The sequence below is a fragment of the Heloderma suspectum genome, chromosome 12 (genome assembly GCF_057233095.1).
Source record: "Heloderma suspectum isolate Gila_16-S chromosome 12, 16-S_ref, whole genome shotgun sequence".
Taxonomy (NCBI): domain Eukaryota; kingdom Metazoa; phylum Chordata; class Lepidosauria; order Squamata; family Helodermatidae; genus Heloderma; species Heloderma suspectum.
The window spans coordinates 1,091,293-1,110,683 of record NC_139469.1 but is presented as its reverse complement, the minus strand read 5'-3'; the positions used below and the strand labels follow the sequence as shown (position 1 = coordinate 1,110,683).

Sequence of the window (19,391 nt, the reverse complement as noted above, 5' to 3'; positions counted from 1 at the left end):
GGGGCCTTCACTGTGTGCGCAAGACCTCTGGAACTCGCTGCCGCAAGATGCGGTGATGGCCACTCGCTCAGACGGCTTTAGGAGGGGCCCCTGCAAGCGCAGGGAAGGAAGAGGCTACTGCTGGCTATTGGCCGTGGCCAGTGAATGGGCCCTTCTCCTTGGCCAGAGGTAGCCTGGCTTGGAGCCCCAGGCGCTGCTGGAGTTGCCTCCATGGGCTTCCCGCTGGGCCATCGCGTTGACTGTTGGGGGAAGCAGGAAGCTAGGCTAGATCCACCATTTATGTACTGCACTTCCATCCTGCCTCTCCTCCCAGGAGCCCAAGGCGGCATACACGATCCTCCTCCTCTCCATTTTATCCTTGCAGCAGCCCTATGAGGTAGCTTAGGCGGAGAGTCCGTGACTGGCCCAAAGTCACCCCGTGAGTGGGGACTACAGCCTGGATCTCCAGGTCCCAGTCCAGCCAGCGGGCCACACTGACTCTCTCCACACCTTGGCTCTGTTCCAGGACAGCTGTTCTGGGGTTCTTCCTTGCAGGGCCCCGGCTGTCCGCACCAGGGCTGGGGGAGGGGGGGCTGCTCAGCATGCACACGCACCCTAAGGCCTTTATGGGGCGGGAGCAGCCGAGGGCAGCAGAGCTGTCTCTGCAGAGCTGGCTAGAGCTGCAGGTGTGGGCGGCTGCCTCCGCCTTGGGCTCCGGCGCGTGCGCGCACACCTCCCCACACAGCTCCACCTTTGTCCCAAGAGCACGAGCGCCAGTCACCCCCCTCTGGCCACAGCCCTCCTGTGTCTGCGCCGGCCTTGCGTGGCCGCAGGACATCCCTGGCCCAAGCCAGCCGGGTGCAACATTGGCGCTGCACCTTCAAAGCTGGGGCAGGAGGGGGCTCCTCCGGGTGCCCTTGGGGCTCTGCTGTGGGAAACCACGTGGCGGGGCAGCCTGGCGTGGCTTTGGGGCTGTTCCGGCGCAGTGATGGCTGGAGCGTCGCCTGCCTGGGACTGGCTGCTGGGTTGGCTGGTGAGCTCCAGGAGTGCAGGAGGCGCGCGGGAGTCGAGGCTGCCCTCTCCTCATTCTCTTCCAGGGCGGGGCTGAAATAGGCTGTCCAGACAGAGGCAGGGCCTCTGGAGCGCTGCCTCCCCCTTCTCCCCAGAGGCTCCAACAGCTCTGGCAGGGTGCTGTCCTCCAAGCACAGCCTGGTCCTGTAGCCGGTTCAGCCCCTGTGAAAGAAGGGAAGCCACATCCCTCCTCCTCCCCCTCCTGTGGTGAACTCCCGTGGACAGACCTCTGCTTGGAGGCGCAGTGCTTGGCAGATGGGGAAGAGGATGGCAACTGTCGGTAGCCCTTCTTTATTGCACAGTTCTTTAAAAATGCCAGGCTGCAATCCTGTGCACATTCAGACAGAAAAAAGTCCTACAACTCTCAGCATCCTCCAGCCAACCCTGAGCATGCTGGGTGGGGAATACTGGGAGTTGTAGGACCCATTTCTGTGTAAACATGCCTAGGATTGTGCCCTTAACATGTCACACATGGAAGATCAGAGGAGGAGGCATGTTCTCCTCTTTTCCTCTCTGCACCAGGGACTGGATCCATCCCAGAGCACATGCTTAAAGCATTGGTGGGCACAGCCTGTCCTTGTTAAACACTGAGGTGTCCATTGGGCCAGTCACATGATGTCGCCAAATGCACAAAGATGGCAACGTGCTTGCTCCGTGCAGCACCAGACACTTGGGGGATGCCCAGGGGGGCCTGAGGACCCACTGCATGGATCAAGGCACACAAAAGGAGCTGCTCAGTGGGTAGCCAGCTTGTGCCAATTCTGTGACCTCTAAATGCACCTCCACTGCCTGAGCACTCCCCCCCCCCACCGCAAATCAAGCCCGCGGTGCCCCCCCCCCACCTGGAGAGCCACAAACATGTCAGCTGGAACCTAATACGCAGGCCTTTGTTCTCTCCCCAGCTCTGTGTTTGGTTTCTTCTCCGGCTTTATCTTAGGTCAACAGAGGGACTGATTGCTTGGACTGTATAAAGCCCACTCTGAAAGCGCTTTTCTCCCTCCCACAGAACAGCCTATTCTCCAGTTTAGAACCAGGGAGCCGGGCTTCCCCTTCCCTTGGCCAAGCCATCCCAAGACGAGCTGCTAGCCTCACTAGCCTAATGGCTTTTCCTCTGGCTGGGCTGTGCTTGTGCCCGGGGCTTGTGGTTCAATGAGGAATGGCTCCCAGCCGCTTTGGATGGCAGCTTCTTGCCTTCCCAGGCAGATGCTGTGCTCAGCACCCAGAGACATGGGGGGAAAGGCCCAGAGAACCCGCCCCCCAATATCCATGCCCTTGGTTCGGAAAGCCCAACTTGGCAAGCTGCACCACATGCCATTTCTTTGTTTGTTGCATCTGTATCCCGTTTTCCCCCCAAGGAACCCGATCCTTGTCCTCCGCTCCTTTTTATCCTCACATAACCCTGTGAGGTGGGCTAGGGGAAGAGTCAGTGGCTGGCTCCCAGCCACCCAGTGAGCATTGTGGCTCTACCGTGGTTCTGCTGGACGCTCTGACCGCTACACTGCATTGGCTGGTGCTTGCCGGTCTTTCTCAGCCAGGTGCCTCTGTGGGCTTTGGAGCAAGTGGGCTAAAGCCCCCTCTGCCCCCTGGCTGGAGGGGCTGCAGGAGGGGGCAGCTTGTTCTCAGCCCTCCACTGGGCCCAGATCACAGGCAAGCCTTCCATGTGCTGTGCAAGGCGGCGCAGGCACACAAGGTCCCCTTGAGAACCCCACGGCCAGGCGGGCACTTGGCAGGCTGCCAGCTGGGCTGGCTCTCGGGCACGGTATCTGTGCCGCTTCAGAGCCCTTCCAGCCTGGCAGGACCGAGCGTGCCCCTCCCAGCCTCCGTCAAGGCAGGGCACACCCGCCCGTGCTCCACCTGGCCATCCACGGACTGGGCTGCTGCTACTTCTGCTGTAGGGAAACTGAGGCTGGAGCTCACACGGTGTAGGGGAGGCGACTTCCCTTTCTGGGGTGTGTGAGAGGGAGGGAGAGAGGGGGAAGAGAGTCATGTAGCAGAGCAAAGAATAGGTGAAAGGGGTGCTTTTGTCAAACACGGAACCAGGAACTTGAGTCTAGACAAAAGAAACCACACATTCTGGTTGGCTGCAGAGCAGATCTCTTGCCAAGCTGGTTGTGCCATTCTGGCCTGGCTTCCTTCTGGAGAGACTGCAGCTGGGACGTGCTGGGGGTGGAGACAGGGCTCTTACCTGGGGGTGGGTAGGAGCATGCCCTCTGCCGTGCCGGCACATTCCTAGGCTGGGACCGTTTCTCTTGCTTTATGCCCAGCATTTGCCCTCTGGGACACCGCCCCCTGGCCAGTGGGACTTGGCTCAGGCAGTTCCCAGCTTGGCCTCTGGTGGGACTGAGCACCGCTGCTGGATGGTGGATGCTTGCGGGCGTTTTGTGCCCTGTTCGCCTCCTGCTTGCTTCCGGCAGGAGTGCTGCCTGTGTGAACCTCGCAGCCCTGGATGCCACCACAGCGGCGAATCCAGGGAGGCCTTTTCGCCCGATCCCCGCCGAGGCTTCCCGGAGCTGCTTGGGTGCTTCTCGCAAAGCAGGACTGGTCTGCCATCGGGGTGGTGCTGGGCCTTCTGTCATCTCCGGGACAACACAATGCCCACCATGGCGCTCTGGGAGCCAGCCCTCTTCCAGGCCCACTCCCTTTCCACCCTTCACTCTGTGGAGGAGGACAGGGGCTTCTGCTAGCCACAAATCCTGGGTGGGACAGGCAGGGAGAGGCACCTCTCTTGTTCGCCGTCTGCCCCGCCGGGCCCAGGGAGAAGGGCCCAGGCTCGTGGTGGGGTCCTCTGCTGGGCAGCCCCTCCCCTTGGGCCTGGCTCTGAAGCCCCTCGGAGATCCGGGCTGCCTGAGAACACAGAGACGTGTCTTGGCACCAACGCCGCGCCCAGGCCTCGTGCCGGGATGATCCGGCAGCCAGCCAGGCGTGCTGCCTCTTGGAGGCGCTTCTGCCACTGGAAGCAAGAGGCTGGAAGGACCAGCCTGACCTGCTTGGGGAGGAGGCAGAGCTGGGACCAGTTTACCTGCTTGGAGGCTCTGTGGCCAGGATCCGGAGCCGCGAGGCGGGGGGGCCCAAAGCAGCCCCCATGCACTAGCTGCCTGTAGCTGCTGGTGCTTGCAGTCACCCCTCGTCTGGTCCCCGGGGCCGTTGGACACTGAGGCAGGCGGCATTCTGCGCGCTGGTGTCTGGGCAGGAGGAAGGCTCTCCTCAAGCCCTGGGCAGGGCTGGGGAGAGCTCTCCCTTCCCAGCCCCCACCCTGGGACAGAAGGCCTTTCCGCCGGGCAGACGAGCGGACCGCCTTTTGCTGCCCGCCTGAGAGCCCGTGGCCCGGCCTGCAATGTATCTGGTGCCAGCCCCAAGGGAACGTCTGTGCCAGAGGCGGCCGCTCCCCGCAGGGCTGGCCAAGGAAGAGGCCCTGAGGTTTCCAGGGTGCACCAAGGAGGTGCCCATAAAGCTGTCACGCTCAGGGCCGTAGATTACAGGAGTGTGACATGGGAAGCCATAAACCAGGAGGAAGCGGGCGCTGCCCAGAGCGGTTCTCACAGGCCTGCCACGGGGACGAGGAGGGAGAGGGCTCCAGGGCAGGGCAGGAGAGGCTGTTCTGCTGCTGAGCTTGTCCTCTGCACTGCCACTCTGTGGGGGACAGGGACGCATGAAGCCCCAAGTTGGAGCACGTGCCCTTCTAGTTCAGTGCTGCCTGCCAACCCTGACTGGCACCCGCCCTCTAGGGCCTCAGGAGGGAGACTCTTACTCCTCCCCTGATCTGTGGGGTCCTGCTTCCCCTCCTCAAATGCTTTTATTGTGGATTTTTTGCTGCGTTAGTCAAATGGGAGACACGGCCTGGTTCACATGTAACTCTAACCCATGGTATGGATTGTTGAATTCTGGGTTGTTGCGATGTGCGAACATGGCCTTGCTCATCGCAAACAACCCAGAAAGAGAACCCATGGTTTGTTGTTGGGCTGTGAACTCTGGGATGTTTAAAATAGCGCATGGGTTGTTTTGCCAGGCTACAGAGGCGGTGGGCAAGAGCAGTCAAAACCCCAGCCGCTCTACATGCCAGTACTACAGTGCCACAAAGGCACCTGGGATACAGGAAGGCGCGGGAAAGGAGGAGGGAAGCAACCAACCCAGGGACTGAGAAAAAACCCCGGGGGCTTGTTTTATTGTCTGCCAGACAAACCCTGGGTGTTGCAACAGACCATGGGTGAAATAGACCACGGGTTACATTACGTGTGAAGCAGCCATTGTGAGGAGAGACTTGTTTCGGGGCCAATCTGTGTTGGCGAGAGGCAGTGTGGGCTTTCCTCCAGAGCGTGCGTGGTGGGCTTTGGGAGTGTCAGTGAGCAAGGGGAGGGGGCACAGAGGGAGGGGGTGGCTGGAAAAGAATGTGCCCATGTTTCAGTCACACACAATTAGGTTTTGCTTTGGTTTTGCCTGAGGCCTCAGGGGTTGTGCAAAGGCTTCCTGGAAAGCGTGGATTTTGAGGAGGGATTTGAAGGAAGCCAGGAAGTTGTGATGGGGGGGGCTTCAGACACACCAAGCAGCAAGGGAGAAATGGCCCAGATGTTGGGGGGGCGGGAGGTCTCCAGAGGCGATGGCTGCTGGAGCAGTGTCCTGGGCAAGGAGTATCAGGCACATATTCCTGGATGCCTGCTGGCATCGATGGGGCACTTCCTCTGCTCCGGCAGGCGTCCTGCCAGACTGGCCGGCCCCGTGGGGCTCACGTCGGATCTGGTCCCTGGGAGCACAATCGGCCTGTCCTGGTTCCCGCCAGGCCTGGGGGTGCGGGAATCGTTGTGCTATTGCTGTTTGTCTCCAGCTCAGATGTCACCCTGTCGTGTTGCAGGGCCTTGATCCCCCTCTTTGATCCCAGCACTGGCCTGCTCATCCTGGCAGGGAAGGTAAGGGCCATTCCTTCTCATGGGGGCCCCGCCTCCATGCTCCCGACTCCGTTTCATGCCCCTCCCCAGACGTGGGGTGGTCAAGGGAGGGGTTCTGCAGAGGCAGAAGCCAAGCCAGACCATTGTCTTTCAGGGGCAGAACGTGCTCCTCTGCTACGAGGTGTCGCCCAGCCAGCCTGCACTGGTGGAAGGTGAGTCCCTGCCTGCCAGCTGGCGCCCCAGGGCCTCTCCTGGCTCCATGTGCCCCGGGCTCGGGCCCCTGGCAAAACACTGCTGTTCCCGGGCCCCGGGAGAGTTGCCCACGTCCCCAGGCCTCGCTCGTGGCCTGCCCCTTGCCTGCCCCGGCGGGGTGGCTGCGCAAGGAGCCCTGCTGCCTGGGGCAGGAGGGGGGCTGCTGCTCCGCCCCTGCCGCCGCCACTGCCACTCCTTCTGGAGCTTGGGGCCGGCGCGGCCATGGCAGGGCCGTGGCATGCAACACATGGCCCCTCCCCATCTGCCTCCTGAGGCAGGGGATGCCCCTGGCCTGCCGGCTGGCGGCGTCTGCATGAGGTGCAAGGAGGGTCGGGCAAGGGCTGTAGCTCAGCAGGGGAGCCCCTGCGGGGCGTGCCGAGGGTCCCAGGCCGAATCCCCGGCGTTCCCAGGCAGGGCTGGGAAAGGCCCCTGCCTGAAACCCTGGAGGGCCACCGGGCCAGTCAGCATGGCTCTCCGCAGCAGAGGAGATGGGCCAGAGCCCTGGCTCCATGGGAAGCAGCCGCCTCCGCTGCCTCCACGCCGCCTCCCTGCCCAGTGCCGCAGAGTCCGGCCCCCTGCTGCTGCAGCAGGTTGTACTGCTGAAAGAGGAGGTGGGGAGCAGCTGGCCACGCTGGCCCTGCAGGGCGGTCCAGGCTGCACGTGCCGCCCAGACAAATGAGGGCTCTGCCGCGTGGAGACATGGTGCTGTCCTCGCTCTCCTCTCGGGTGCTGGGCGGCCAGATGAGCACCCCCTGTGCGGGATCCCCGCACCAGGGCCTCTCGTCGGGCGCCTGGGGGAGAGAAGCCTGGCTTCCCTGGCTGGGGGTGGCAGCTTGGAGGGTCACCACCCCTATGCCGGGCACGATCCTGGCAGCAGGCAGCCTTGGAGAGCCGGCCGCCTCCAGGCACCCTGCCCGGCTGCCCCCCTCGTCAGCCAGCCTCTCCCGTTGACCAGTCAACCAGTGCCTGATGCAGAGTGAGTCCCAGGGGGCTGCCCTGGTGCCCAAGCTGGCCCTGGACGTCCTGGCATGCGAGGTGATGCGGGTCCTGCAGCTGGCCAGCGCCGCCATCGTCCCTGTCAGCTATTCGGTGCCCAGGAAGGTAAATGGGGGGGGGGGCTGGGGCGGGGGGAGGAGCTGTTGTGGGAGATGGAGACTGTGGTGCTCACGGGGGGGGGGGGCATGTCTTGCAGTCCACACAGGAGTTCCACAAAGACTTATTCCCCGACTGTGCTGGAAACATCCCAGCAACGTCTGCTCAGGCCTGGTGGGCCGGAGACAACAGCCAGGTGAGAGTCACAACAGGAGGGGAGGCCCGAGTCCGTCCGTCTGTCCCTCCACTACTGGGAGGGCTGCAGGCTGCTCTGAGAAGAGCCAGGTGGAAGCCCTAAGCCAGAGGTGGCCCAAAGGGAGCTCCGGCCCCTCCCTGTTCCCCTAGGCAGGAAGCCGTCGGTGGCCACCCCAATGGGCTGCCAAGTGGCTCTTTGTGCCAGAAGGCCCCTAGCTGCCCCACAGAGGGGGGGTCTGGCTGGGAGAGGCAGCGCTCCCCCTGCCCTGAATGCCCTCGGGGGGGGGGCGCTGCCTCCCTGTGCACAGTCAGAGAGGGGCCTCTGCTGTCCCCCGGGCAGCCGCCCTCATGCCAGGGCCCTCTGGATGGGTTGGACTGCCACTCCCGTGGCCATGCTGGCCAGAGTGATGGAGTCACACTCAACCCACCTGGAGGGCCCCGGGGGGGCGGGCTGCCACAGGGTTTGCAGGCTGCCCATTGGCCCCTCCGCAGGAGCGGAGCTTTTGGGGCTTTGAGTAGCTGCTTCTGAAGCCCACCTCCACCCAAAGTGGACCTGCAGGCACCCACAGCCCCATCCAGCCTGCTCTGCCCCAAGGATCCCCCTCTGCTGGGCCAGGGGGGACGGCCCAGCATTCCTGCCCTGGCCTGCTCCGTTCCCACCGGCAGTGACTGCCTCGTGCTCCTTCTGCCAGGTAGAGCGGGTCAGCCTTCATCCTGCCCAGCGGCCCAGCGAGGCCTTCACCTCGGGCTGCCTTCCTTGCGCCCCTCCAGAGAGCTCCGGCCCAGACTCCACCCAGGCAGGCGCTGGCGACCAGACGGAGGGCCTGCAGCGAAGCGTGAGTGGCTGCCAGGTGGACCCAGGCCGAGGGTTAGGTGGGGCCTCTGTGGTTCACGCTACTCCCAGCCCGCCTGCCTGTGGGCCCAGGCCATGGACTGCGCGCGATCTGTCTTGCAAATGGAAAGTGGGAAGGGGTGCAGGGAAGCCCCTTCTGCTCCCCTCCCACCTCTGCGAGCTCCTGCTGCCCCATCGAGAGGCTTCATGGGGGCAGAGGGCAGCTGCTCAGCAGGGTAGAAAGCCCTGTCCTGAAAGCCTGGGGTCTTGCTCGGAAGGCGAGACGCCCCCTCGGCGTGCCTCAGGCTCGCGGTGTGTCCGCTGGGGTCAGCGCCTCTCCGTGCAGAGGAGGGACACGTCAGGGATCCTCACTGAGGCCAGCTGCAAGGCCCAGGCGGGGGGTGGGGGGCGGGCCTGAAGCCCGCAGACCCCGGAGAAGCCAGAGTAGACAGTGGAGTGCTGCGGGGGGGAGCTCGGTGGCTGAGCCCCCGCTGGGCGTGCAGCAGGCCTTAGGCCTGCTGCCTGGCAGCACCTCCCGGTAGGGCAGGAGAAACGCCTGCCTGGCGCCAGGGGAGCCACCGCTGCCAGGCGCTGTCGGCAGCACTGGGCTGGATGGGCCCACGCTGCACCCGACGACCCGATGAGCTCTTTGCCAAGGGGGTCCCCTCTCCGTCGGGCAGTGCAAGCCCCCTCCCCAAGCTCCCCCAGTACCCCCTCTCCCTCTCCCCTCGCACTTTCTCCAGACCCTTGACCGCCCCGAGGCCGTGCTCGGTGGCCGCTTGGTTCTGCCAGCTGGCCGGCAGCCCTTGGCTGCGCACAGGCCCTTTGTGCTCTGAGGGGCCTGTTCTGCTTGCAGGCCGGTGGCGGCGGCAGCCTGTCATCTCCCTCCAGCTCTCCAGCATCTCCCTCCAGCGCCGCACCGTCTCCCTCCAGCACCAGTGGCTTTGCCTCCAGCCCCAGCCAGCGGTCGCTGCAGAGCCTCCTGGGTAAGCCCGCCCGCCCGCTGCTGCTGCTGTTCTCCCGTGTTGGCGGAGCTGCATCCATCGGCACATCCCGAGGGCCAGCGAGAGCCTCCCCTCCATGCCCAGGCGCCTCCAGTGGCGTCGCTGCCTGGGGGATGGGGCGCAGTGCCCCCCGCCCCCAGCCCACCCACTTAGCAGGGATGCAGGTGCCATGGGCCAGAAGGTGGACCCTCGCCTGGTGTGCTCCCGTGCCTCCGCAGAGTGGAGCCCGGGGCCTCTGGAGGGGCACCTCCCTGTGGCCCAGTGGCCCAACTGAGACTGCCAGGCGCCTTCCCCACGGGGCCACCCTTCTCACCCACTGCGTGTTTGCTGCCCTGCAGGCCCCAGCTCCGGGTTCCGCCACATTCAGGGCACCGTTCTGCACCGCAGTACCCACATCACCAACCTCAAGGGCCTGAGCCTCACCACGCCGGGGGAGTGTGACGGATTCTGTGCCAACCTGCAGCATGCAGCTATCCCGCTGCTGTCCTCCGGAGGGCAGGTGGCCATCTTGGAGGTAAAGGGCGGTGGCGAAGGAGGCCGAGGCGGCTGGGGGCTTCCAGGAGTGGGACTTCCCGGGCAGCCTGTCTCCTTTGGCAGGGCAGCTGCCCAGTTCATGGCCCCTCTCGGCTCAAAAGCCTCGTGGTTGCCCACCTGCCGTGGCACCTTGGAGGCAGGGTGGCTGAGAAACGGGGCGCACTGTTTCTCCTGGTGTATGTCCTGCAGCTCTCCAAGCCAGGCCGCCTCCCTGATGCAGCCATGCCCACCATCCAGAATGGGGCACCGGTCTCAGATCTGTGCTGGGACCCCTTCGATCTGCAGCGGCTGGCCATCGGTATGTCCCCACCCCTTCCCTTTGTGCCAAAAGCACCCTCTGGCAGCTCCGGGGTCTGTGAGGAGGCTGGGAGGGGGCTCTTCTTCCCAGGCAGGCGGCCTGCGCCACAGAGCCTCTCCTGAGGCCACCCGAGGGCTGTCATGGCTCAGCCCCAGGGCCGGCGCCCTGGGTTGGCAGGGCAGGGCCGCTGCCGAGGGCCCACACCCCAGCAGGGGCCCCTGGCAAGAGCCCCCTGGAGCTGCGCCTCCTCTTCCCCACGGCGCCTGGCTTGTTCCTCTGCCTCCCACTTGGCCCAGACAGCGGTGGGGGTGAGGAGGAGCAGCGGATGCCACGGCCTGCTGGATCCCTGGCTTCCCGCCTGCGAAGCAAGCAAGCGGCACGGTGACGAGGAAGAGGAGAGGAGAGGGGCAAGAGCAGCTGGGGACCATGGTGGTGAGAGGGTGGACTCCCAGAGAGAGGGGCCATGGAGAGGGCCTGGCCGAAGAGCCCTCTGAAGCCTGGAGCTGGTACTGCTCAGCCCCAGGCCCACAGTTAGGGTCTCCAGCGCAGGGTCTTGCTGAGCACGTCTCTTGGGCCTTCGCTCCTTCGGTTTCTTGGTGCAGGTGGAGAAGACGCCAAGATCCGTCTGTGGCGGGTCGAGTTGGGGGGGCTGCAGAAGATGTTGCTGGAACCTGAAATTGTGCTGCATGGTAAGGGCACCATCCTGCTGGTGCTGGGAGCAGGGCAGGGCTCCTTTGGGACCTCCCTCCCTAGTTCCTGCGGATTTGTGTGGGCTCCTTGTCTCCAAAGGGCTGGCAGAGGCGGCGGCAGGATCCGCAACGCGCCAGAGGCCGCCCCAGGTGAGGTGTACTGCCGCGTTCTGATAGCAGCCCCTCTCTCCCCCTCCCCGAGGTCATACAGAGAAGATATACTCTGTCAAGTTCCACCCTCTGGCCTCAGACATCCTGGCCTCCTCCTCCTACGACACAAGCGTCCGGGTCTGGGACGTGCGCTCTGGGAAGCAGGCGCTGAGGCTGGACGGACACGGGGACCAGGTAGGGAGGTTGGCCGCCTGCTCTCTGCTTCCCGGCCCTCCCCACTTATTCGCAGAAGGGCCCAGCGGAGCAACCCCGGGCGGGGCACTCCGCGGGGAGCGTGACGGGCCCCGCTGCCAGGCCCCGGGGTCCCATGCAGCGCTCCGGCCCTCCTGCTGCCCCAGGCACCGGCCTTGTGCTGGGCTGCGTGGGACCGGAGGACATCTCCTAGGGCCTGAGCACTGTGGCTGGCCTCGCACCCTAGAAGCCTAGCGCCCTCCACTGCATGAGAGCGTTGACCCCTGTGGCGGCTGGACGCCTGCCTTTCAGATCTTCAGCCTGGCCTGGAGCCCCGACGGACGTTGCCTGGCCACCGTCAGCAAGGATGGCAAAGTGCGGGTCTGTGAGCCCCGGCAGGCTGCACGGCCCCTGCAGGTGGGAGCTGAATCAGCGGGGCAATGGCGCGCGGGGAGTGGGGAGTGGGGCCCGGAGGGCCATGTTCTGCTGGGCAGACAGAAGACGCAGAGCCCCCAAGAGCCTTGTGGCGGTGTCAAGGCTAGCAGGTTCGTCATGGGACACGTTCCAGTCTAGCGTCCACTTCATTAGATGCGTGGTGTGTTGTTCTCAGCTGGCGCGTATGAGATGGCATGGGGGGGGGTAGACCATGGGGTCAGGCGGCGTCCTACGTGAAGACGAAGCGAAGCGCTCACTGGTGACAGTGTGAGCGCCCCAGCTTTGCCGTTTGCACTAAGGAGACGAGGATCCACTCAGGCTGCGGCCACAGGGCCCATTCTCACTGCCTCTCCCAAGAAGAACAAAGCATCTTGTGGCACCTTAAAGACTAACCAGTTTATTCTGGCTGAAGCTTTCCTGGGCAGCGTCGACCTCGTGGGTGCCTGATGTGCTAACCTCAAACTGGTATAATTTGTTCAGATGGAAATTGTGTGGTCAGAGGGAATTGAAATGCAAAAAGTACCTTACGGGCGGCCACTCACAGATGGGCGATTGCGCAGACGTCAGTGTACTGATGAGCTGATTAATGTAGGTCATAGGATTAAAAAAAACCCTCGGCCCCTATTCAGACCACACGAAATGGATCTCAGCCTCTTGATGAATTGTCGTTTGGCAATTCTGTGTTGGTATCTCTCTTTGAAATTCCTTTGTTCCAGACTGGCCAGGTTAAGGCAAATGACAGAGTGTCCCGGGAGGCTGAAACACGCCCCCACTGGCTTCTGAGCAGGGCCATTTCTGGCATCAGATCTATTCTTTTGGCAGACGCATCTCCCTGCCCCCCATGCACCCTGCCCATCCACGTGTGTGCTTAAACCTGCCAATGTGAGGTTAACACTTCCTGCATCCGATGCAGCGGACACGAAAGCTTAAGCTTTCATCAGAATAACTGGGCAAGTCTTCAAGTTGACACAAGACTCTGTTGTTCTTGCTGCAACAGACTAACAGGTCTGCCCCTCTGGAAATCCTTCAAGAAGCATTGGTTCTTCTGCTCCATCTCCCGAGGGGCACCGTGGCTCGGTGCTGAGCACCTCCACCAAGAGGCGGGGCTCAGAAAGGCCCCTTTCTGTCGGAGGCCCTGAAGAGTCACTTCCAGTCGGAGCAGATACCACGGGGCTGGGCGGACCAGGGGCCTGGCGCCATGCGAAGCAGAGCTGCCTGCAGGGCTGCCATGGCACGCTTCCTCTGAGGCCTCTCCCTCCCTCTCTTCTGGAACAGGAAGGTCCAGGCCCTGAGGGAGGCCGAGGCGCCCGGGTTGTCTGGGTGTGTGAAGGCAAATACCTGCTGGTCTCAGGCTTTGACAGGTAAGGCCTCGCATTTCCCCCTTCTCCCCTTGCTGTGTGCAAGCAGTCCAGGCCTGCCTGACCTCAGGAGTCTCTCCTCCTTTCTGTTCAGCCGCAGCGAGCGCCAGCTTTCCCTGTACCAGGCAGAATCACTGGCAGCTGGGCCTGTGACAGTCGTCAGTCTGGACGTCTCTCCATCCACCCTCATTCCCTTCTATGACACGGACACAAGTGTGGTCTTCCTCTCAGGCAAGGTGAGCAGGTGACCTGGCTGGCTACTGACCCAGCTGGCACATCCATGGGCCATGTCCTTCTCTCAGCATCCTCTAGGCTGTATCCCCAGGTGGGAAGTGACTTGGAACACCTGGGCCTTACCTGTTGGGAACAGCCTCAGTGGCCAGAGAAGCCAAGCAAGTTCAGGATGAGGGGGTCGTAGGGCCTTTGTGAAGATGTGCAACCCCACCCATGCTTCACTGAGGCGCTGGGTGCCATGTGCCAGCCCCACCTGCCCCTCCAGTGCACCAAAAAGGGGCCCATTCTGCACCTGGCCTGACCCTGGGGCAGCTGTGGCTGAACCCCCATGTGTGCTGTTGTTGAGAACAGTGGTTCCACCAGGGCTGGCACGAGCAGCCCTTCCAAGTCCAAATCCTGCGGAGACCTCCTGCATCTAGGCACCAGCCTTCCTCCTGCGAGCAGCCCTGGCTTCTCCTCCACGAGGTTAGCCTTTGTCAGCAGGAGGAGGCACGGATCTCACCCTTCTTTTGCAGTAGACCCGAGGGCCCGGGTAGGGCTGCCACCCATCCCCACCCAACACCATGCACCCCAGTCTCTTCCCTCTGCCTCATGTCCAGGGCGACACCCGGATGTTTGTGTATGAGGTGGTCCCCGAGGCACCCTTCTTCCTGGAATGCAACAGTTTCCTGTCCAGTGACCCCCACAAGGTGAGGAGGCCAGCAGGGATGGATGAGGCTAATTGCTGGGGAGGCAGGCCAGGGAGAGGGGGCATGACAGCAGGGAAACTGAGGGGCGCCCCACTCCAGAAGCCCTTCTCTATCGGAGTCTTCTGCTGACTCAGCACCATTTTTGGTCTTCCTTTGTAGTCATGAGGGCTGGAGCCAGGAGGGGTGGATGAACATGCCTTCCTGCCCTGCTTGTGGGCTTCCCACTGCTGGAGACAGGATGCTGGGAGGGAGGGACTTGGGGCCTGATCCAGCAAGCATCTTTTTGTGTTGTTGCTGGAGGTGGAGCGGTGAGCATCAATCCCTGTGACAAATCAGAATGGCATCTTCACAGGGAGGGAACGATACTGTGCGTGGGGGACCCCTCTTTGGGGGAGAAGGTCCCTAGTGGAGCTCTGTCCCTTGACCACCACATCTCCAGGTTGCTAGTCCTCCTCTGCGCCGAAGTTGGTGCTTTGACCCCAGAGGGCACCGCTGTCCGCTCTCCCTCCTTCCCACCCAAGTTGCGCACTTCTAGCCTGCCCTCTTGTGGCTTCCCACAAGCGCTGCGTGTGTTGTGTGACTGGCAGATGGAGGGCTCAGAGCTGGCTGGGGACCAAACGCGCCTCCTCCCGTTGTCCTCCTGGGACAGCGCAGGTGGGGATGGGCAAGGAAAGCAGTGCCCTCGGAGGGTGCCTGAGCCACGCTTGCCCTGGGGAAGGCGTCCACGGGGTTCTGACCTCTGCACCTCCCCAGGGCTTCCAGTTCCTGCCCAAGACCGAGTGCGACGTGCGAGAGGTCGAGGTTGCCCGGGCCCTGCGCCTCCGCCAGAGCTCCATTGAGCCTGTGGCCTTCCGGGTGCCCAGAGTAAAGGTACCGTACTGGAGGGGCCCTCCGCCAGCCAGGGCGGGAGAGCCTCGGACAGGAGACGCGGCATGTCCAGGACCGCAGCAGTGCAGCAGCGCGCAGCATTTTCAGTCCCTTTGGGAACACATCCTGCTGGCATGGAGCGAGACCAAAGCCAGGCGCAGTTGTCCCGATGGACTGGCCGTTTGCTGCCACTTTGGAGGCCCTTTGGCGCTCCTCGGGGGTTTTGCTTGCCGCCCACAAACACGGGATGCCTCCCTGCTCACCCGAGATTTCGTATGTATAAGATGGATGGCCTTGGTCCCGACGCGGCTCCTTGGGCGAGGGGTGCACTGCTCACTTCCCTCCACGTGGAAACAGCCTGACCCTTCCTACCCTGGGTCCCAGTTTTATTTTTAGCCAGCGCCACCCCTCCTCCTGTCCTGCAGCGCTGCCAGGAGTGCTTCCAGCCGAGGCTTTTGTAGTGCCACCGCCTCCATCGTTCACAGAATTCCGCAGGCGGTCCAGATATCGTCATCTTCCCTTCGTAACCCTCCCGTGTTTTCCCGGTGCTTCTTCCATCTTTTTTCTTGTTGCAGAAAGCCCATTATGGAATGGCTCCTCAGAGCCCCTGGCTGGCAGCAGCCTGGGTTTGCGCAGCCAGGAGCTTTGCGACGGAGGCTGGAGCAGCCTTCGCAGACTGGGGGCCTCCGCTGCATTTGGCATGCATGCAACCTGCAGCATGAGGCAGCTCACGCGGATCAGTTGCTCGCTGGTGGGTGTGGGGTGTGCAACTGACTCCCAATGCCTACGGGGAGCACCAGAGCCTTTGCCCTGCGTTTTCTCCCCACAGAAGGAATTCTTCCAGGACGACCTTTACCCAGCCACCGAGGTGTGGTGGGAACCAGTGCTGTCAGCTGCTGCCTGGCTGGGGGGCGTGGATGGGCAGCACCGAAAGCTTGCCCTGAAGCCCAGAGACATGACCCCAGGTACGGAGCGGTGATGGGGAGCTCCTGTGGGAGGCAGTGGGGGGGTGCCTAGGGAGCGCTTTCCACCGCCCTTGGCTGCACTCTAGTCGGCAGAGGGCCTGTGTGCGGAGGGGCAGACGGTTTCCCTGCGAAGGCCGCGTTGCAGGGGCCCGCCTACCTTCGAGTAACCTCTGCTGGTGCAGGCCTGGTGTGCGGGGAGGAGCCCAGTGTTGCACAAGAGCCCCTGCTCGGCAGGCAGGTGGCCCCGGGCTCCGTCTCCCGCTCCAGGGCTCCTGGTGGCAGGGCTGGGAAAGGCCCAAGACTCTGGAGACACCGGCAGTGGGTGGCCGAGATCAGCCTTCCTCAGCCTGGTGCCCATCGCTGGCTGGGAATGCTGGGGGCTGTAGTCTGACACATCTGGAGGGCACCAGGTTGGGGAGCCTGGCTCGGTGGACCCAGTCACCTGCCTCTGGAACAAGCCGCTCCAGTTGACTTCATATGGATGGATGTCTTTCACAGTGAGCGAAGCCCCAAAGGATGTCCCCAGCAGGAAATACGTCCCGTCCTCTGTCTATCTGGAAGAGAAGTCGGATGAGCAGAAGAAGGAGGAGGTGAGTGTGTCCCCCTGGGCAGCTCTGGCTGGAAGGCGTGTGGGGAGGAGAGGCAGCCTGGCGGGCTCCTGCTGTGGGCGTGTGTGTGCACGAGCGTGCGGGGGGGGGGGGGGCTTCTTCTTCCCTTGAGGGGAAACATTTCTTGGGAGGCAGCTGTCCAGGATGCTGGGAAAGCACAGCAGCTCCCATCCACAAGATCACCACTGGATCACCACCAAGGAAGCACCATGATGGGCTGTGTGTGGGCCCCTGTAATCCCTTTCTCCTCTGCAGTTGCTCAGCGCCATGGTGGCCAAGTTGGGCAACAGAGAGGACCCTCTCCCACAGGACTACTTCGAAGGCGTGGATGAAGAGGAGTGGGTAAGAGGAGCCTGTGCGTGTGGGTGTGCGTGCACACGTGTAGTTAATACAACTCCCCAGGGATGTGGGAACCGCCAGAGGGGGAGCCCTGCCCCATGCTTTTGCCACTGCTTGTACTCAAGCCCACTGGGAGACGAGGCTGTGAGCAGGAGGGATGCTGAGCCCCGATGGGAAAAGTCCTTCTTGCTCACTTGGGGCTCTCTCCCTCCCCAGGGCAGAGGGGATCCGGGGGGCAGGGAAAGGAACGGGCTCTGGAATCTTTTCCTACGGGGGGCGTGGGAGGAAGAGAGCGTTGCATCCTGCCACTTGGCCTGTGCCCTGGGGGCGTTCAGGGGCACAAATGGGCAGCTGCAGCAGGCGAAGGGAAGGGATCTGAAGAGCTTTAGCCCCCTGGGCCAGGACTCCCCACCACCAGCCCCCTGAAGTCTTGCGGACAGGACTGTTCTCCTCCCTGGAGCCATTCCCAATGTCAAGGCTCCCCTTCTCTAGACGGCTGGGGCTGGCTGCCCCGTTGCATTGTCAGCCTGCCTGTCCCTCTTGCTCCATAGGACTAGCCCTGGAAGCTGGAACTGGGAGCCGCAGTCGCCTTTCTGCCTGGGTAACAGACGGATCCTCCTGCAGCGAGAGCCTGAACTGCCTCTCCTCCAAGACCTGGAACGCCCTAGCACCTTCTCACCTGGGAGCCCCAGCCGGTCTTCCAGGCTCCCCTTCCAACGCTGCCACTCTGGGCTGGGTGCCGCCTTCCCACTGGTGCACAGACGGGCCCAGATCCACCTGAGGCTCCTTTGCTCCTCTCGCTTCCCTCCCACCTCTGCTCGGCTGCCACCTTGCCCAGGAATCCGGCTGCCCACCGCTGTCACGTACCAGGTGCTGGACACTCAGCCTCTGCCTTGGATCACATGTTTACAGACAAGCTCAGGAAGCAGCCCAACCGCAGCAAGCGGCAAACCAGCCTTGTGGCTCCTCACGTGACAGCAGCCAAGCAAGGTGGCGGCTCTGGGGAGGGTGGAAGCTGACCGAGGTGGTTGGTCTCCTTGCAAGAGGCCAGCAAACAACCAGCCGCATTCTGCACCCACCCAAGTGGACATCAGGGGCTGTAGGCCACAGTGGGCCCTTCGGAGGCCTGAGCGGGGGGCTCACAGGCAGTGGCCCTTGCCATTCTTGCCCTCTGTTCCCATCCCCCAAGGCAGCCGCTCCGCCTTCCTCTTCTGGCTGCTGAGCGGAGTGGCTGAGCCGGCCCACCTTTTTACCTACAACCCCGTGCCTGAGAAACTGGCTTGCCGGAAGGGTGTTTCGTGAGCAATGTGGTGGAGCGTGCCCTCTGCCCCCAAAGCCATTCTGCAGGCCCCTCCTGGCTGGCATGGCTGGTTTGATGTCCAGGTGTGGAAAATTGCAGCACTGATTTTTCAGAGCTGCATGTGAAATGGCCCACTGTCTGGCTGGCCTCATCCTCGGAACAAAACGTTCTGCAGCTGTTTCTTCCTTGCTATGTATGTGGCTGTAACATGAAAGAGTTCCTCTAAACCTCTGGGCTCATGCATCTTATTTCAAACACGAACCTCTCCCCAGGAAGCCCTTCTCCCGCTTGGCCTCCCCGAGCAAGAGCCCTAACCCGGCGTATCTTGCCTTTCCCCATCCCTGAGCGGGTCCTGGTGTCCCGAGCGCCATCCTGTGATCCCCACGTCTTTCGCAGACCCCTGTTCTTCCTTGCTGGTGCTCCACCTGCCTGCGCCCGTTTGCTGCTGAGCTGGGGAGCCATCGCATACTACGCTGGTTTCACTCTCTAGGGCAGGGTGGCCCGGTGGTGGCGGTGGTGTTTACTGGCCCTGGCGCTGTACCTTTAATAGCTGCTTGGCAGGTTGACGTTCGCCAGGTGAAACTTTTCCCCATCACTTCACTTTCAAGCTAGCAAACACGTCACTTAATTTCCCCATATTGGGCAGTTGGTGAAAACGCAGGAGCAGGGCCGAGTTGAAAAAAAGGTTGGCAAGCCTGAGTCTGCCCCACAGCAGCACAGATTCCATCACTTCAGGACATCCATCCCTTTGGAAGCGCGGAGAAAGGGTGAATTTCTACAGTAGCAGCTTCTCCCACTGCAGCGCTGTGCTGACCACACAAACCCGCGCTGGCGAGTGCTGTCCTGGCTCACCGCGTTGAAGGGCCAGGAGCCTGGGGTGCGGGGCTCTCCCAGGCGGCGGGGGACCTCCCGCCTCGCCTCTAGAGCGGAGGGCGGTGCAGGCTGGCGGCTCCTGCGTCAGTGGGGTGGAGGATCCGCTCCGGGGTTCCGCCACAACCGCTCGGAACTCTGGCGGGCCCCCAGGGGCAGAGGCACCTCGGAGCCCGAGGGGTCCTGACGGGAGCCCGGGGAGGGGCCCGCCCCCCCGCAGCGCCGCGCTCCGCCCCGCCCCCCCGCAGCGCCGCGCTCCGCCCCGCCCCCCCGCACGGGGCAGGTGCAGCCGCGGCGGCCCGGCAGAGGCCGCGGGGCGGCGGCGCAGCCGCCCCTCACGGCAGCCCCCGCCGCGCCCCACGGGGGCCCCTGCGCGAGCCGCGTCCGGCGGGCGAGGGGCCTCCGCGGCCCAGCAGGGCGCGGCTCGCTGCCGGCGACAGCGGCCCCAGCGGCGGCGAGAGCGGCGGCGCCGCCAGCCCAGGCCGCCCGCAGAGGCCTCTCCGGCGGCCCGGCCGGGCTCGCCCGCGCGCCCCGCCCCGCCCCGCCGTGACGGCTTCC

The 19,391-nt window shown here is 63.4% G+C and overlaps 1 protein-coding gene across 6 annotated transcripts in view; it reads left to right on the top strand.

The window, feature by feature from the left end:
- The window catches only part of CORO7 (coronin 7), a 92,135-nt gene extending 74,777 nt beyond the window's left edge, over positions 1-17,358 (top strand). Inside the window, exons 10-28 of one of the 6 annotated variants that reach the window (XM_084817983.1) lie at positions 5,897-5,951; positions 6,085-6,142; positions 7,138-7,283; positions 7,375-7,470; positions 8,162-8,305; positions 9,158-9,287; positions 9,644-9,819; positions 10,029-10,137; positions 10,740-10,826; positions 11,029-11,171; positions 11,481-11,585; positions 12,879-12,964; positions 13,056-13,197; positions 13,795-13,884; positions 14,638-14,754; positions 15,581-15,716; positions 16,215-16,306; positions 16,580-16,666; positions 17,215-17,358. In XM_084817983.1, coding sequence (XP_084674109.1) covers positions 5,897-5,951; positions 6,085-6,142; positions 7,138-7,283; positions 7,375-7,470; positions 8,162-8,305; positions 9,158-9,287; positions 9,644-9,819; positions 10,029-10,137; positions 10,740-10,826; positions 11,029-11,171; positions 11,481-11,585; positions 12,879-12,964; positions 13,056-13,197; positions 13,795-13,884; positions 14,638-14,754; positions 15,581-15,716; positions 16,215-16,306; positions 16,580-16,666; positions 17,215-17,220 — 2,005 coding nt within the window. In that variant the 3' untranslated portion in view covers positions 17,221-17,358. Of the gene's footprint in view, positions 1-5,869; positions 5,952-6,084; positions 6,143-7,137; positions 7,284-7,374; positions 7,471-8,161; positions 8,306-9,157; positions 9,288-9,643; positions 9,820-10,028; positions 10,138-10,739; positions 10,827-11,028; positions 11,172-11,480; positions 11,586-12,878; positions 12,965-13,055; positions 13,198-13,794; positions 13,885-14,637; positions 15,235-15,580; positions 15,717-16,214; positions 16,307-16,579; positions 16,667-17,214 lie in introns of those variants that run through there. The other 5 variants (XM_084817982.1, XM_084817985.1, XM_084817987.1 and 2 more) reach the window with 5 other exon arrangements.
- Positions 17,359-19,391: the final 2,033 nt, after the last annotated feature.